Raw genomic sequence first — 17,444 nt, 5'->3', positions numbered from 1 at the left:
CCGTAATGATGAACTCACTGACTCATCAGCAAACTGGCGCGACTTTCATTGCTGGCATGCATGAAATATAGCCGGAGTTTTTAGTGTTTACGAAAATGAAGAAGGAACTACAGTCGGAATGAAATGGTTTTAAGTGCACACATTCTGCGTCCATGATCCCATGACCGGCTGCAACTCCAGACAAAGCGCTCGAGGGCAGAAGCACTTTCGCAATCTTTGACGATGTCAAACTGAGGAATCGTCCCAGCCCCCCTGGAGACACTCGGACATATGTCGGAAAGCATTGATCTGCAGTCAGCATGCTCCATACGCATGAAGCGAAAATCCAACGTCAGACTTTCGTGATTTACAACCCTTCGAGACAGGCATTCGCGCTGTCCGACAATGCTTGTATTGTCTGTGCGCTTTACGAGTCTTTCGTGTCTTCATTTCCATCCGTTCTTTCCGTGCGCATTAAGGCGCGTTCACATTGACGGTTGAGAGCCACAGTAGTTAGACACAGTTTCGTTGCATTAACGAAGTTTTGTCGACGATCATGTATATACGATCAGTACGAAAAAGCGACATTAATACATGCATCTCTGTCAATCCGAAAGTACCATTCAACTGCACCGCATCGTGAAGATCAGTAGAGATTAAGGAAGAGTAACAATAGATATTACTTCTTCGAACTTTAATGGCGGTGGTTAATGGAGGTCAGCGATGGAAGATGACGATGAAGAAGTTAATATTAATATTAGAAGTACGGAGGGTAACATTTGGTCTGACTAAGCTTAATATGAACAGGAAAGGAAACGGGTGAAGAATATTGTTGAAAGTCTGTTTAACTGTGTATCTGTTATGTTTTCAAGGAGTTTAAAAATCTTCTTGAACATCCTTCCGGGAACATAGGATTTTTACGAAGCTTAAAAAATCAGCTTAGACCCTTCATCCTTCATTATCTATCGGTATTCCTTCATGAAAGGAACCGTGTAATGATAACACACACACAAGACCCAATTGCTAGATTGTTGTAGAGCCTTACTGCTACCCTTGTAATGTGAACAACGTTGTTGTGATCGCAATGACAACAACAAGACTAACACACTCTCGTACGTTTGCACTCAACAAGGCACGGGCGTAGATGTTCGGAAGAATTTACAAACACTGAAGATTTGCTCATCCTAACTTAGGCTGCTGAGCAGCACTCTACCAGCGTTGCAGATGTCAACAAGATAAGGGCAGGTTGTGGCTTCCGTATCTGCACATCATGGGCACAGCTGCAATGGGGTATGGTTCGGAAACAGCCATGACCGGAGAGGGACTGGGTGATGAAGAAATTAAGGTTTGTTCCAGGTTCTTCCTTGTCCATGCTACAACATCGGAAATCAGGGTATAGGTCGAACTAATTCTGTTAAAGCATCATATTCTGTCTGCCTCTCAGCAAGATGGCCCTCTCCTTTCGTCTTCAGTTGGATCCGACCACCACAGCGCCATCATGAATCTCTCGATCCTCTTCAAGCTCCATGTACATCGGCATCATGCTTGCCAGTACGCAAGCCGCCTCATATGAGATTGCTCGATCGGCGCTTATCACTTGCATAACCAGAAGCCTATGAGTATAATTAGAACTCATAGGCTTCTGGTTCTGGTCTGGCCCAGCGCTTTGACTGCACTACCAACACATGGGCCTGTACAGGAGTGTCAAACCTCAGGAGCGAAGAGGCAACGTTGGCTTAAAGACGTCTCGTGCCGCTGCATGGACCCTCCACGTTCGGCATAAAAGCAGTCAGGTTATTGATAGCCCCCTGCGGTTCCCTATACGCGTTTTTGATATGCTCTTTGATTACATGCCTGTCGTGTAAGATGACACTCTTTGGACTGTTATGCTTACTGACTGACTGCTTATGAGGATAAATTCCGTCTTCGTGTGGATTATTTGCAGTGTTTGGCTTCTTATCTTAGCGTCAATTCTGCCAATCACTTCCCACCTCTGCTATGAATTGATTTGATGTTGCGTTCGTTGTTGTTTTATGTCCGTTCAACATTGGAACTCAAAATTAGTCCAAGTTTGGTGTACTTTACTCTTTAAACTTAAATATTATATCGTCTACATCGTTACATCGTCTGACGAAGTTCAGAAGAGATTAAAGCATTACATGTTTAACTGAACAACTGCTCAAGTTTACATTACGGAGGCCTTCCAACTTTAAGATTCCTGATAGGATTCCTGATAGGTGATAGGAGATCAGCGATGGAAGATATTGGTGGAGATATTAATATATCCACAATCGAAATCATCTTCAAATTTGGTGTATGATCGTCGACAAAACTTCGTTAATGCAACGAAACTGTGTCTAACTACTGTGGCTCTCAACCGTCAATGTGAACGCGCCTTCATGCGCACAGAAAGAACGGATGGAAATGAAGACTCGAAAGACTCGTAAAGCGCACAGACAATACAAGCATTGTCGGACAGCGCGAATGCCTGTCTCGAAGGGTTGTAAATCACGAAAGTCTGACGTTGGATTTTCGCTTCATGCGTATGGAGCATGCTGACTGCAGATCAATGCTTTCCGACATATGTCCGAGTGTCTCCAGGGGGGCTGGGACGATTCCTCAGTTTGACATCGTCAAAGATTGCGAAAGTGCTTCTGCCCTCGAGCGCTTTGTCTGGAGTTGCAGCCGGTCATGGGATCATGGACGGATCATGGACGCAGAATGTGTGCACTTAAAACCATTTCATTCCGACTGTAGTTCCTTCTTCATTTTCGTAAACACTAAAAACTCCGGCTATATTTCATGCATGCCAGCAATGAAAGTCGCGCCAGTTTGCTGATGAGTCAGTGAGTTCATCATTACGGGAAGATTTCTTGAACGAACGTTCAATTATTTTGTGCTTGCGTGTTATTTTGTGCTTCCGTTCGAAACGGACGAATACGGAGAGAAAAGAGCGTTTGTGATTTAGAGAAAGAGAGAGAGAGAGAGAGAGAGACCAAGGGTAGAAAGAGAGCATGTTTGTGAGCGACGTAAGCGGCTCGAGTTTTTTTGCAAGGGACGAAAGCGGATAGACGTGGTCTAGAGAAAAATGCGCCAATATACCACAGAAAGGATACATCCTGGTGTACTCCATTCCATTGCTCTCCGTGGCAGATTATCCAAATGAAATATATATTTTGCTCTGTCTCTAAGACGAAGTATTCGCATTCCTGCTTAACTTTGTTTCCTCGGTGCTGATCAGTTCCCTGCTGCCGAATTCGTTGATCTCCGGGGACGAATAAACAAATCTAGAACGAATAGAACCGATTGCGATCATGAAAGATCATGAAGCTATCGAAGAGCATCACGAAGTAGAAAATCTGCTCGTGCGCATGGAGACGCCTAGTGCCAACTTCAGCTAACGAAATGCACAAGCGCGTAGACGCGGTGCGCAAGAAAACGGTGAATCACGATTGGGCGTTGCCATTGGAGCAGCAGTACATCTGCCGTATCTTGTCTGGCTCTTCTGCAACATTCCAATGCCCGCTCAACGTATTGCTTTGTTGCCATGGTTACAGTCATCTCTCTCTCTCTCCCGCCAAAACACGATCGGTCGACTCTCACGGCCAACACTTGCGATCGCACAATGGGCCGGGACAGGACAGAATTGGGAATAACACTGTCACAATTTGTTTTTTAATATGAACTGGAATTTCATGTCTAGAATATTCCGATTTATTGTTAGTCTATCCCTACCACATCGACAGACATGCATTGTCTGAGACCAGAATTTAAGCCCAACTGATGCAAACGCCATTTATGATCGCGATCGCCCCATAGTTGTGTTCCATCGGGAGCACGGGCTCCAAAGACCATAGACGAAAGACTTGCGTGCCGAGCAACTCAGCTCAGTCCGTATTCGACTTCCTTCGGTTGGAGACGTGTTTTTTCGTATCGTGTGCTATATTTGGTGCTTGTGCAAGTTCTATTCCGTGAAGAAGTTCGTGACTGAGTGGCTCAATTGTGCAAGTTAATACGCGATCGTTTGTGCAATTCCTACTCGCTTACTGGACGGTGTGCTATAGCTATAGCTGTTTTGAGTTGCCTGTGTGTAATAGCCTACAGTTGACATGGAAGCTGAAAATCCTCCGACGATCGTCGAATCGAGAAGCTGCCGTACAGATAAGAAGCTGGTGGCGTTTATAATTGAGAAGGAAATGAGATTAGACGAACCGACGGACCAAGACAATCCTTTCTGGTGCAACATCATCGGCAATATTAATGCACTGAGATTGTACGATGAATACGAAGGGCGTCGTAGGTATATCGGAATCAATTCTGATAGTCGAAAACTGGAGCGTCTGAACCTGATGATTGCTTACGTTCTACCCAATTCCTACTTGCTCAAGGCGGCATATGCGTGTCGGGCTTTCATCGCGTATAATACCTTGGAGGATTTCTATTGCATGTACAATATAATGCATGTACAGGAAATAATCCCATACTCCAACGATTCCGTAAAGAGTTGGTGTAAGTATATGCTCGATAACGCTTTCAATCGACGATTGGGTGAAGAGTATCCACATCCACATAAAGACCCTAAGACCCCGAAATGCTTTAGCTACGTGTCGTGCGAAGATTCGGTCAACTACGGTCGACATCTGCACTCCAGGCGAACCCTGGTGAGAGGAAGTACGGTGCTTCAAGAGCTACCGTTTGTCAGTCTGCTGTTACCGGTGGACCGTTGGATGCGATGCCATAAGTGTTTAATACACACACCGCTCGTCCTGATTCCATGCCCAAGCTGCTCGGTAATGCTGTACTGTTCGCATACGTGTCGCATCCGTGCCTACGAGGAGTACCATTCGCTGGAGTGTGCCATGATATCTTACCTGATATCAAAGTATGAGCCCACCGAAATCCTTGCGCTGCGACTTACGATCCGTGTGTTCAAGATGTTCCACGAAATGCCGGATGTGCTAAACTTGTACATACGTACTCTATCCGAGAATATGGCTGTTCACGAGTACAACAAACCGAACGGGTACGATCTCAATGCGGAGGCCGACTATAAAAAGGTCTACCGACTGGCTACCAACCGACGTCATCTCACCAGAGCACAACTGACCGCCAATGGCTTAAGGGCAGTCGCGATGTCTAAGCTGCTCGTGACGGCCCATAATCTACCGCTCAGCTTTGTGGAACTGCTTGCCGAGCTGACCCTGCGCCACATGCACATCGTTCGTGTCAACGCACTGGTGCTGCATCGATCCGTGGACGACCCTGCGAAGGATTGCTTCGACGCCACATCGGTGCCATACGCACTAACGCTCTTGACGACCGGCAGCATGTTCAACCACTCCTGCAATGCGAACGTGGAGTATTCGTTGTCTAAGTATGGCACGATAAAGTTCGTGGCCAACCGATTCATCAGCAATGGTGCAATGTTGCACATCAACTATCGGTGCGTACGGACGACCGACTTGAGAATTTGGAATCCGGATGTAATGGAAGTTGTTTGGTCTTTTCCACAGTTTAAACCAGGAGACAAACGGTGACAGGTACGCTTTTGTGTGTTTCTGTCACACGTGTGCTGCACGGCGCGCTGAACTATTACCAGCTAGCTAAATATCAGGGACGATCTTAAGGTAAGCGTAGCCTTCGTGTAACTCATCTGTCGATATCCTGTGGGATAATTAATCTAATATGCTCTCCCAACAATGGTTACTTCTACGTTTGTGTTGTTTAGGCTCCTTCACCTCATCGGAAACTGGATATGTCCTGCCACAACATGGCTGTTATGATACGATAAGCACCCAATTGCATTCCCGAGTTGGGGCGATTTTTCCTTTTCTTAAGAAAGATTTTGAAATCCTAAGATAGAATATACCTCATCGCTTAAATTCCAACCAACCAACTGCAACCTTCTTACCATCAGACGGCTTCTGTGGAGAAGTCAATCGAAGCTTCCACAACATAAGCCAAGATATTGAAAGTTTACGAAATTGAGACAGAGATAAAGGTTCAGGTTATCTTCAAAATTTTACTGTTACATATAAAAAAACATATTGTTATTTACCTATTTATTTTATTTTAATCACAAATTACCAACCAGTAACTATCGCAATCGCGTATTTGTGCAGGTGAACCTACTTTTAATGAGATTATACACATATTACAATTATTATTCAAAGCTTTTAATCATCATGTGAGGGCTGTGAAGGCAAATAATAAGGACTGAAGTGTTATACACATAAAAAACCATCTTGTTCCTTAATGTAAAATATCGCTTTTTCTTGCTAAAGATACATCAACAAATAAATATAAAGTCCTGAGCGAGAAGCTCGATACAACAGTGTGTTTGTTTGTTGTTATTTTTCTTCGGGTTCGCCAACGCCTAACGCAATAGTATCAATAGCAATAGATACTAACAAAGAACTATTGCGTCACAAGCTGACGATGATTAACAATAGATTGTGAGAAGGTGATTCAACACTCCAGTCGCGCACAAAGATGGAACAGTGTGTTATTGTATTAACATGATTCTCAACTGGGGGAATGGACATGAGACTAAATACCGCGAGTGTTGTTGCTCCCATGTCTATTGAAGGTCGCATTCTAAGAAGTGGCTAACGACAATTATAAACGGATGTACCTAATGCGCAAAAAATTATAATTGGCTTGTACGTCATTTGCGCCGGTTTCCATATTTCCAAGCGGGGCTCTGACTACCGACCAAGGGCTTGCGAAGGGAGCTTGCGATCGTATGGAATTCCGGGTGAGCTCGTGCATCTTGTGCAGAGCTTCCATCATAAAATCGCCCAAGCTCCACAGTGACACCCTGACGCGTTTGGGAAACGATCGATTGGCCGAGAGCGTGTCGGCGGCACGCAAAACAGAATCAAACATGAAGAAGAAGTGCAAATCCAACGCCAGACGAATATGATTTACGACTCTGTGAGGCCGACGCTTGCGGACCAACCGTTTTGTGCACTTTTACGACCCCCTCATCGCTCCGTCCCCATCCCTTGTTCGGTGCGCATGAGCGTGTGCTCATCATCACCACACGATGTCGGTAGTCGGTCACAGATCACATTATCGCAAACTAACACTTTATTGGCCACCGGAGACCCGGCACACCGTGCACCGGGTGGAACCGATCGGAATCATTCACAGTGCACGGAGTTTCTTCATCTCTTCAGTCCAAGGGCCACACCGACGAAAGAAGATCAGCGAAGGGAGATGGAAGAAGTGTTGTTTATCAACAGCGGCCAACGTTTTGGCAGCAGACAGCGGTTTGAAACGATCGAGCGAAATGCGCGAAATTCATCCGAAATCCGAATGATCGTCGAGCGGATCGGATACGCTGCAGAAAACAGCAACGATCGCTATCGAGGCGCACGGAAGCGTATAAAAGTGCGTGTGAAGAGCCAGGAAGGCCTGTTTTTCAGGACGCAAGGCAACAGTGCATTTTTTAATGTTGAGAAATACATTTTCGCTAGTCTAAACTGGTAAAAAGCTTATCGGTTTTTCTTTTGGAGAACGAAAAAGGGTATCGTCGCTGGACGTAACAAATAGAAAGCTTCCTCGGACCTCGGACCACAGAGGTGACGAATGGAAATATGTCACCGTTAGATGAGGAATTGCAACGTCGTGTGAAAGGTTCAATCATCCCTGCTTTCGGATTGTAAAATTTTCATTCCCTAGCTCCTCTCATCTCTGCTCTCCTTTCTCTAGTCTTCTCGTCAAAGTAAAGGTTTGTATTGCGTCTCCTTCGTTTCACTCTGTGAGGAGCTTTAGGTTGGGACTTGATTTTTCTGATTGAACTGTTCATTGCCGTTGTCGCTGCGATCATAGTGGGTTACAAACGGTCATTCACCTTAGCTAGTGGAAATGTTTTCTCGAGTTTCAGTCTGGGATCAACGGCAAAACCGGTTTCGGACCGATCATAGCAGCGAGACACTTGTAGTAGATGTAGTACCGGCTACTCCCAGGCCCGTTTAAACCCCGGAAAATCTTGTGAAGCTACAAGGTCTAGGTTGAATTTCGCTATGATGTCATCCAATTTGTTCAGCGCTACGGATATAGACAAACTGGGTTTGTCAGGGATATTGTGGGATAAGTGCTGTTGAAATTTGTCTCGTTGAACTTCCCGTAGTCAGTAAAGCATTTAAAATCGGAAGACAGACCCTGGGTTGATCGTCCTTTTAATTTTACTCTTCCAACGCGCTCAACCCTCCAGTGACCTTTAGTTGGGAGCCAAGATTCCTGGACTACTCCAGCCCCTCATGTTCCACCGATCGTCTAAGCAGTTGATATTAGTATTAAGCTTATTTACGAATAAAAGCTTAACCTAAGGAAAAGACATGGAGGATTATTCACGAAGACGTGATCGGACGTAGGAAACGGCGAGAATTAGGAGAAAAGGTCATTCGCGCAAGCATCGGCGGGGAGTGTAGGGATAAATTGGAGATAGAAGGGTGGCAGCACGTTATGCGAGAGGAGACAGACGATAAAGTAGGACAGGGAATAAGAGCATCGTGTATCCCATAGACTCAAGGCCATACAGACGACGACGATGGGGATAGGAAGGAACAACTTCCATGCGACCGGACAGGAAGCGCCGAGGTACCGCCGGTGCACAATTCCACTGCACTGTCGGGCTACCGGGGAACCAAATCACCAAGGAATTCAGAGCTGAACGAACTCAACACCAGTACAATGAATGCGAGAGATCTGCTTCCATTCATGAGAGGCTGCGACGTCAGGCGGCGCTCGAGGGCATGGGATCTTTTGCAATCCTGCACCATGCCAAGCTGGGACATCCCTCGTACATCTTCTGGATGTCGAGCTGTGTCGAGCATAAAATGCTCCAAGGCCGCACAAAGACAGTCCATTGATCTGAAATAATCATTTTTAATATGCGAAGGTGAAAATGAAATTAAGCGAAAATCGAACGTCCGGCATTCACGAGCCCGACACTCGCGCTGCACATAAGTCCGACACCGCCTGCATTGTCTGGTCACTTTTACGACCCTTTCATCTCTCTGTCTCCATCCCTTCTTCGGTGCGCATGAGGCCGTGCTCACAAGCCACGGTACAAGGACAGTAGTCGGTCACAGTTTCATAACGTTATGCGATGTTGCCTCGACGAACGTTAGGCATAGCAAATAATAAATCTTGAATGTCTGCCAAATTCCAAACTAATACTTCGTTGGTCACCGGAGATCCGATATACCACGCACCGAGAAGAACGGATCAAAATTTGTTTGAAGAGTTTATCGAATATTGAAGCTTCACAATGCCCGGAGTTTCTTCAATTCTTCTCCGGGTTCATGAGCCGCACTGATCAATGAAGATCGCTAAGACTAGAACTAGGAAGGCTAGAAATAGACTTCTCTGGTCCGTGGTTTGAACATACCCGCCTCTAATTGAAGCAAATTACGAAATGTTTGAAAAGTGAATGTCGTTGAGGGCAAACAACTAAAAAATGGATACATATCACCATTCGATGTGGATAAGCAACGTCGTGTGAGCAGTTGAACCTCCATCTTCATCCCGACTTTCCCTTTGTAACATTTTCATTCGCTAGCTCCTCTTCTGTCGCCTCTCCTTTCACTTTCTCGTGAAGTTTTCTCCAATCTCATTTATACCTCCTGTGTTAATTTTTGCTTCTACTTGTGCGGGAATATTTGCATTGCATACGCTATTCCCGTGTCTTGATTGAATCATTTACGGTAATATAAAATCTCATTAAACCCGCCAAACACATTATATGCTTCATACCGTGTCTCTTTCCTTTCACTTTGTGAGGAGCTTTGGATGGGAATTGATTTTCTTGATTGAATGCTTTATTGCTGCCTTCGCTGCGGCCATTATTAGTTATGCACGGTGATTTGCCTCAGCTATTCGAAGAGTTAGCGATCTCTTTTGACTACGTTAGAGATCTTCGACGTTGTTGCAGAGAGGGCTTCACGTGAATGTAGTGGATACGGAAATGTAGCGAACACAACAAGAAATCGGAAATGAGTGATTTTGATGCAATTATTGCTAAATAAGGAAAGATGTCCTATGCTATTTAGTTATGAGTATGTGTTACAAATGTATGTGTACAAATGTGCCTGAGCTTTGGACTAGTATTTGCAGCACGCAGAGTATTTTGCGTATGAAACTTTATGTAATAGTGTTGGGTGCGTACGCAGTGGAATACTGAAGTGCGTTCTCCACGAGAAGTCTCTCGTCGGTTGAAGTCTCTCTCGCCAGAAGTCTCTCGTCGGATGAGCACAAGTGTCCAGAGACGTGAGAGCAGGACGATCGTGGAACTTTGTTATTACATGTCCGATCAGGATGCGTAAGCTAGTTGAGATTAAACAGCGAAGAAAGATAACTTTAGATGGTGTTGTGACACTGAACGCAAGTTGTATTAAAGTAAATATTTGTTGTATGTAAAGTTTTAATTTACCACAAAATTAAACATTCACTACCGCAGGGTCACTTGTGGAGCGGCCGTGAAAAGGAACCGCCCGAGCTCATCCTCGTCTCCCACATGCACTCCCATCGAGACAGCAAAAGTTGGTGTAGAAAACGTAAGAACTCTTGGGCTGAAATAGTGGTAAAATACACTTTCTGCAACACTACTATTAATATTTAATAATTAATACTATTAATAATTAATCATTTTACTCTTAGAACCTGCAACCTGAATAAGTGCTTTAAAGTTTTCCATTATCAAGGATGTTGGGGCACGATTTTCTAACCACGCGATACATAAAAACCACTAAGATATCAGTTAATGTAAACAACGTCATCTAGCGAATTTGTTTACAGGAACGCACACTAGGTGGCGCTAGGAGCAGAATTAGGTTTGGCAAATGGGTTATCGATCGAAACTTCGGGGACCATCCTCTATAACTCAATCTAGATCCTGGCATACGCTGATGACATAAACATAATTGGTTTACGGCTCTCCTACGTAGCAGAAGCTTACCAAAGGATTCAGCAGGCGGCAAAAAACCTCCACCACAGGCCTTGCTGACACATCCTAAACGATGAACAATCTTTCGTAGTCGCCCAAAATTTCACCTATCTTGGTTCAAAAGTCAGCACCGACAATAACATTGATGTTGAAATACGCGCTAGGGTGCTGGCTGCCAATCGGTCATACTACAGTCTTAGGATACTTCTCCACTCGCGACGAACGAAACTGCGAACAAAGCGAACGAAAAAGTTCCAGTACTCACATACGCCTCTGAGATATGGACTTTGTCCAAAACTGACGAATTCCTCTTAGCCGCGTTCCAGAGGAAGATGCTCAGAAGCATTTTTGGCCCCGTGTATGTGGAAGGACAATGGAGGAGATGCTACAATGACGAGCTCTATGAGCTGAACGGCCAACCTACTGTCGTACAGCGCATTAGACTCGCCAGGCTCCGGTGGGCTTGGTCACGTCATGAGAATGACACCAGACTACCCAGCCCGTAGAATTTTGGAAGTACGTTCACCGCTTACACCAACGTTTACGTCACCGGGAGTGAAGGCTATTATTCAATTTCGATCGGGTTAACCCTTAGCACAGAAAGAATTGTTCTTCTATCATCAGGACAAGAATTTGCCTGTTAGCATATTATAAATTAATTTTAATTATTAAATATAACTTGATATTCGTAAATACTATCAAGGCTATAAATGTAAACAAATACATCAATTAAAATCACAGTGTTACATTGTAAGTTCAGTATGTTGATAAAAGTTGACCCGTGTTAATACAAAGTATTGCATGTTACAATATTGTTGATTGAAAAGATTGGGTTCTAGGATTTTCATGTATGTTTTAGTATGTATTTACAGGTGTAATACTACATTCTCCATCGATTCTACAACCGCTTCGACTAATTTAATGGAGACGCCTGGTTGAATTAGCTATGGCCAACGTGTAACAAACGCGCTGGCGTAAACAGTCTTTTAATTCTATTAGCAGCTAAAACAAATCGAAGTCATTATGTATAGTTAACATATATTTTCATCATTATCAATTATCATTTCGCTCATAATTTCTGTCAATTTAGAGACGATTTTATAAAGAAATGTGTAACCGTTTGAACAAAAGTTTATTAAACCCTTCTGTATATTTTTAATATGTGTATTTTAATCACATTTGTACGATACATCATCGTCATTTTCCTATTAGCTTTCACACAATCTTTTTTTCCACAATCACACGTTCGTTCCAGCTAACATTGATTGCCCTTTAATTAAACTACACAAATTAAAGAATATGATTTTACCAGCATCATTGTATGCTCTGGTAGGTAATCATTTAGCAAATACTACCCTAAACAAACGTTTTGTGCAGTACCACCATTAAAATGTCGCACCCATTACACTATTACGTTCCGCAACACAACTTAAAACTGAAAAATATACTTTTTACCAACAAAGCCCTGAATGTTGAGTGCATTCGTAACCGCCGTAGTGTAGTTTTCGAACGAGATCATCTCATGGGCGGGTGCCTTCAGTGCACCACGGTCAATTAAACCAAACAGTTCGTTGAACATTTCGCTCCGTTGTGGACTGCCGGCATTTTCCTTCGTCCAACGGGTCATCCAGAAGCCCACGAAGCGAAGATCCTTAAAAATAAGTGATGCCGTAGGTACGGTGACCGGTTCCCGCGACATACCACCGTACGTGACCATTACACCCGCCTGGTCCAGCTGTCGGGATAGTTCCAGAGCGTTCTTTCCACCAACGCAGTTCAGTGCCAGCTTTGGTTTTCGAAAAATGCCATCCTTAAACAGTTTCGTCGTGCGTAGTTCCTCCTCCGTAAGAATTTCTGCTGCTCCAAGCCCTTTCAGGTAATCCTTCAGCTGTCCAAATTCAGGCCGGTCGCGCACAATTCCCACACATTCGATATTCCACGCCCGACACAGCTGGATAATGGCTTGCCCACATGCTGAGTTAGCGCCGTTCTGTATTACAGTATCGCCCGGTTTCAATGTGACGAAATCTTTCAACATCCGGTAGCCGGTACATGGATTCACGGTGATTGTTGCTGCCTCCGCTACTCCGATATTTGCCGGAACTTTCATCAGTTGATTCGCCCTGTAGATTGCATGGGAGCGCCACGTCCCGAGGCCGGTAGCAAATGGTACTACCCGATCACCAACTTTAAGACTACTGCTGGTGCTACCATCGCCTCCGATGGCCACAACCTCTCCAACGCACTCGTTTCCACCGACGGCAGGAAAGACTGGTTTGACTGGGTACTTCCCTACGGAAGATCGAAACTATTAGCATTTTCCACTCGTTGGAACGGCAGCTTTCATTTCGAATCAGAACTTACCTTGAATGGTGTTGATATCGGCCGGATTGATTGGTGCACCGAGTGTCTTTATCAGTACCTCACCGTGTTTGGGATCTGGAACTGGTTCCTGCTGCAGTTGTAGAACTTTAGCCGGTTCACCAAACTCACCGTAACGTAATACCTTTGCCATTACGCTCATGTGGCGTGCAATAAGCGACGGATTTGATCCGGCCGCAGCGTTGCCAAGCTGCCTCACGATCTGTGCCATTGTATGTGATATCCTTACGGTTGTTTAGAAGAACCCGCGGAGTTGTTCACTGTGTTGTTGTTTTCTCTCGAGTAAAGTGCTGTCAGAAAACTGACAGCATGGCTGTGACATAACGCATGTATCATAAACATGCACGACTTACAACAGCAACAGCTGATTAGCACCGTGCGTGCAAAGGGGACGGATCAACAATATGAAGATTGATCTTTTAAGACTTTTAATTTAATCGTCTTTAAATTTTAAGAAAATTTAATTTCTAATTCTAACTTTAAGTCTAAATGTACCTATACAAAAAACTAAATGTAAACTACCGATGTTCAGTGGTGCTTCTCAAACACCAAACGAATATTACGTAGTCCATGGAAACTGGCCTGTTTTGTGTAGGAGATAAGCAATATAAACACCAACACAGCTCCCATAAACATTGTTACTATGCGAATTTTATTCGGTTTATTGTTATCTTGTAATGCTTCACTTTGCGAAAACCTGTGTATAAAAATAGGCTATGTTCAAAAGCGGAATCTTCTTCGATTGACTCCTTCTTCGTTCATAGTAAATGCAACTGGTGTTAATAATGGCCGGGACTGGGCATGGCGCGACAATGTCGCACGAATCCCGTCTGAAAAGTGTTGGGAATGCTTATCCATGCGTCTTATTCGTTGGAAAACTTCGGTGCACGCTTCTCCACGAATGCGCTCATACCCTCCAGACGGTCCTTTGTCGAGAACGTAGCATGGAAATGACGACGCTCGAAGCGCAATCCCTCGTTCAACGACATTTCATACGACACATTGACCGCTTCCTTACACAGACGCACGATCAGCGGTGAGAATGTGGAAATTTTCTCGCCCAATTTAACGGCCTCCTCCACCAGCTTATCGGCCGGGAACACCTTGCTGACCAGTCCGCTACGTTCAGCTTCCTCCGCAGTAATCATGTTTCCGGTAAGGCACATCTCCATCGCCTTTGATTTGCCCATGGCGCGCGTGGTGCGCTGGGTACCGCCGGCACCGGGAATCGTACCGAGCGCGATTTCTGGCTGACCGAAGCGGGCCTTATCACCGGCGTAAATGATGTCGCACATCATCGCAAACTCGCAGCCACCACCAAGTGCGTACCCGTTCACGGCAGCAATGATGGGCTTCTGTGCCTTGGCCACACGCGTCCAATTGGCCAGAAAGTCAGTGTTGATGCACTTAGCATAAGTGTTGGGCTGCATCTCCTTGATATCGGCACCGGCGGCAAATGCCTTCTCGCTACCAGTGATGACAATCGCACCGATCGAATCGTCCGCTTCGTACCGATCCAATGCATCGTTCACTTCCGCGATCAATCCATTGCACAGAGCGTTCAACGCTTTCGGGCGATTCAACGTAATCAGGGCAACATTTTTCTTCTCTCCCGCCAGCTCAGCTTTGATGAATTCGTACGACTTGGGAGCTGTTATTGTTGTTGCGAACGAAACATTAGATTTGTTAAACCAATTTGACCTTGAATTACATAACGACGCAGGGCCCCCATTCGTTGCTGGGTTGTGTTACTTCCAGAACGAAAGGGAAGAGACAGAAGGTAGGCCTTTTACTTACCACTGCTGTAGAATCGGAGCAGGTTAGCCTGTTGCTGCTGCTGGTTGGTAGCCACATTGCGCACCAACTGACTGGCAACGCGAGAAGCAAGCATACGTCCAATGTTTGCCATTTTTAGGATAGAGTAACGCACAAAATTCGACACACGAGATGGACGAGTAGCAGAGCAATGGGGCGACCGCTCCAACAGCTTACAAATACAGTATGATAATGGCCGGTACACGCATGCTAAGCGTTGGAGCCTTGCACAACTACACGAGTAGGCCTTGTAAGCCGGTTGGAGCACAGTGGTTTTATAAGATCTGTCAAAATGTTTGGACCAATTGGGAAAATGCAAATATAGTTTTCTGAATTGGAATGATTTCACATGTTTTTATATTTGGTATTATGGAAACATGTGATATAATGAAACGATCTTCGAGCAAATGATTAATGATCGTTGCAACTTTTGGAATAATTTCTCACCAAAATCTAGTTCCGAGGATGCTTCAACGTCCATGTTTTAACAGCGAAACGACGATCTTCAGCTGTAAATATTCATCCGAAAAGACACAAATCCATAATTGTACACATTTCATAGATTTATTGATAGTTGGAACATCGGTGCAGCACCTTGTAACGCACACCCGTGCGATTGCCAAATGAAAAACAATTATCTCTTCTACTGCAACCAGTGATGATTAGTGACAAAAAAAAGTTCTATAAAACGACGATCCTTCCGAACTCCCTATAACTTCCCACTAATTTAAGTTTGTTTCTTCAGCTAATATGCACTTATAACTGCAGCACATCGTGGGTATATTCTCTGTTAGTACATAGTTACACGACTTTATTACTTAATAACCAAACCCATAGGAAAAACGAGAGAAAAGCAGCCCCATTCAATGGGTTTGCTTTGTCCCACAAATCGAAGGAAGGAGAAAATGTTATAATGCGCGCTAAGCAACGCTTAAAAAAAGAAACTAATTAGTAAATCAATGAGAATAAGAAAGAAAAAAAACATTTGCCCTGACATTGATTATCGATAAGGCCATCTGCTTTACCTGACATGTAAAAATTCAAGCAGCACTAGGGAACGGTTTTACAAAGAACACCGATCAGCAGCAGTATATTGCTTTCCCTAGTCACATGTTACGACTACTTCCAAAATACACTTGGTGTGGCATGATTCGATCAAGCCGTACCACACCTAACCTCGATTTTTTTTATCGTCGTTTACTTTCTCACTTCCGCCTCAATTCTTCATCTTCTTCACGCGCCCATTGATATCGAACGAACATGCATAATTCACTTCCGAGGTTGCTGGATGTGATTCACAGGCTTGCTGTGCACAGGTGCCGGAGGTTTCTGGGCATGGGCCACTTGCGATGCCTCGACGGAATGGTCGGTATGCTTCGCATTTGTTGCCGATTGAACCACCTCCCCGGTGTTTACGTTCGGTGATGGATTCTAGAAAGAAATCAAAATTAGAATGAAGGCATGCCAAAAGCGGTAATGAGAGCGGTTCCTACCGAAAGCCCAATGACCTCGACCGGATCTTTTGCTGGCCTTTCGCTGTTCGGAGTCTTATGCTGCACGATGCGCATTCCACCTGCCTTCACTAAAATTAGGAAGAAATTGTATGCACAGGTGTTATTTGTTGTCGCAAACGCTTGATTATTGCGCCAGAAGAATGCGCTCACCTGCTGGAGGATGTCCAGCGACCAATCCTTTGTCTTCATCAGCCATCGTTTTGCTACGTGTGGCTTCCACTTAACTGCGCGTTCGTTTTCAGATAGATCTGCTGCGTTTCTAAATGCACCTACCAGCGATGGCCAACACTACAGCTGAAGCTTATCTCTTATCTACTGTTGCCCGAAAAAAAATGAACACGATTGCACAAATACGCCAACACAAAAGCACACAATTTCACGTACAGCTTAGAATATGGTGCCAATGGCGTTGATATGGCCTTTTGACAATTCGATGTATCGCGTTCCACGAAGGCAAGAAACAGAAGCGCGGAATAGAAACCAAAATAAATAAAACGATCCGTGTTGCGTGGAAAACGAAGAAGGATAATCGAAAACGGAGACGCAAAAGCTATCTTCAACTCAAATGGGCTTACGATAAATATAGTAAAAGAATCATACAATTGCACTGTATTTAGGGCGTTTATTACTGAAACTTATGAGACTTTGTAGTTTAATTGCAATGGAATGGAATGTTTAGAAACAACAAGTTGAAGGAAATCATAAATTACGCATTTAAAATATTCAATCTCATTTCAAGAGATGGTACTAAACGAGCCGTACAAAGTTTCAGTTCCCAAATAACAGGTTTGAAAAGGCTT

At 44.4% G+C, this 17,444-nt stretch overlaps 4 protein-coding genes across 4 annotated transcripts; 1 reads left to right on the top strand and 3 right to left on the bottom strand.

Moving 5' to 3' along the window:
• The first annotated feature begins 4,088 nt into the window (after window positions 1-4,088).
• LOC128718722 (SET and MYND domain-containing protein 4-like) lies at window positions 4,089-5,770 on the top strand. Its single transcript, XM_053812343.1, has 2 exons — window positions 4,089-5,462; window positions 5,708-5,770. The coding sequence occupies exons 1-2, from the start codon at window positions 4,089-4,091 to the stop codon at window positions 5,768-5,770; spliced, it is 1,437 nt and encodes a 478-aa protein (XP_053668318.1).
• A 6,592-nt stretch (window positions 5,771-12,362) lies between these two features.
• LOC128707444 (enoyl-[acyl-carrier-protein] reductase, mitochondrial) lies at window positions 12,363-13,526 on the bottom strand. Its single transcript, XM_053802395.1, has 2 exons — window positions 13,298-13,526; window positions 12,363-13,225 (listed from the first exon to the last, which is right to left on the bottom strand). Exons 1-2 carry the CDS (start codon window positions 13,524-13,526, stop codon window positions 12,363-12,365), a joined length of 1,092 nt encoding a protein of 363 aa, XP_053658370.1.
• Window positions 13,527-14,178: 652 nt separating this feature from the next.
• LOC128719206 (probable enoyl-CoA hydratase, mitochondrial) lies at window positions 14,179-15,239 on the bottom strand. Its single transcript, XM_053812829.1, has 2 exons — window positions 15,113-15,239; window positions 14,179-14,966 (listed from the first exon to the last, which is right to left on the bottom strand). Exons 1-2 carry the CDS (start codon window positions 15,222-15,224, stop codon window positions 14,179-14,181), a joined length of 900 nt encoding a protein of 299 aa, XP_053668804.1. The 5' UTR covers window positions 15,225-15,239.
• A 1,160-nt stretch (window positions 15,240-16,399) lies between these two features.
• LOC128707879 (death-associated protein 1) lies at window positions 16,400-16,840 on the bottom strand. The gene is made up of 3 exons (XM_053802836.1): window positions 16,795-16,840; window positions 16,624-16,712; window positions 16,400-16,561 (listed from the first exon to the last, which is right to left on the bottom strand). Exons 1-3 carry the CDS (start codon window positions 16,838-16,840, stop codon window positions 16,400-16,402), a joined length of 297 nt encoding a protein of 98 aa, XP_053658811.1.
• Window positions 16,841-17,444: the final 604 nt, after the last annotated feature.

The sequence above is a fragment of the Anopheles marshallii genome, chromosome 2, assembly GCF_943734725.1.
Source record: "Anopheles marshallii chromosome 2, idAnoMarsDA_429_01, whole genome shotgun sequence".
Classification (NCBI taxonomy): Eukaryota; Metazoa; Arthropoda; class Insecta; order Diptera; family Culicidae; genus Anopheles; species Anopheles marshallii.
Note: the sequence above shows the minus strand (reverse complement) of the source record. Positions and strands in the feature narration are given on the sequence as shown.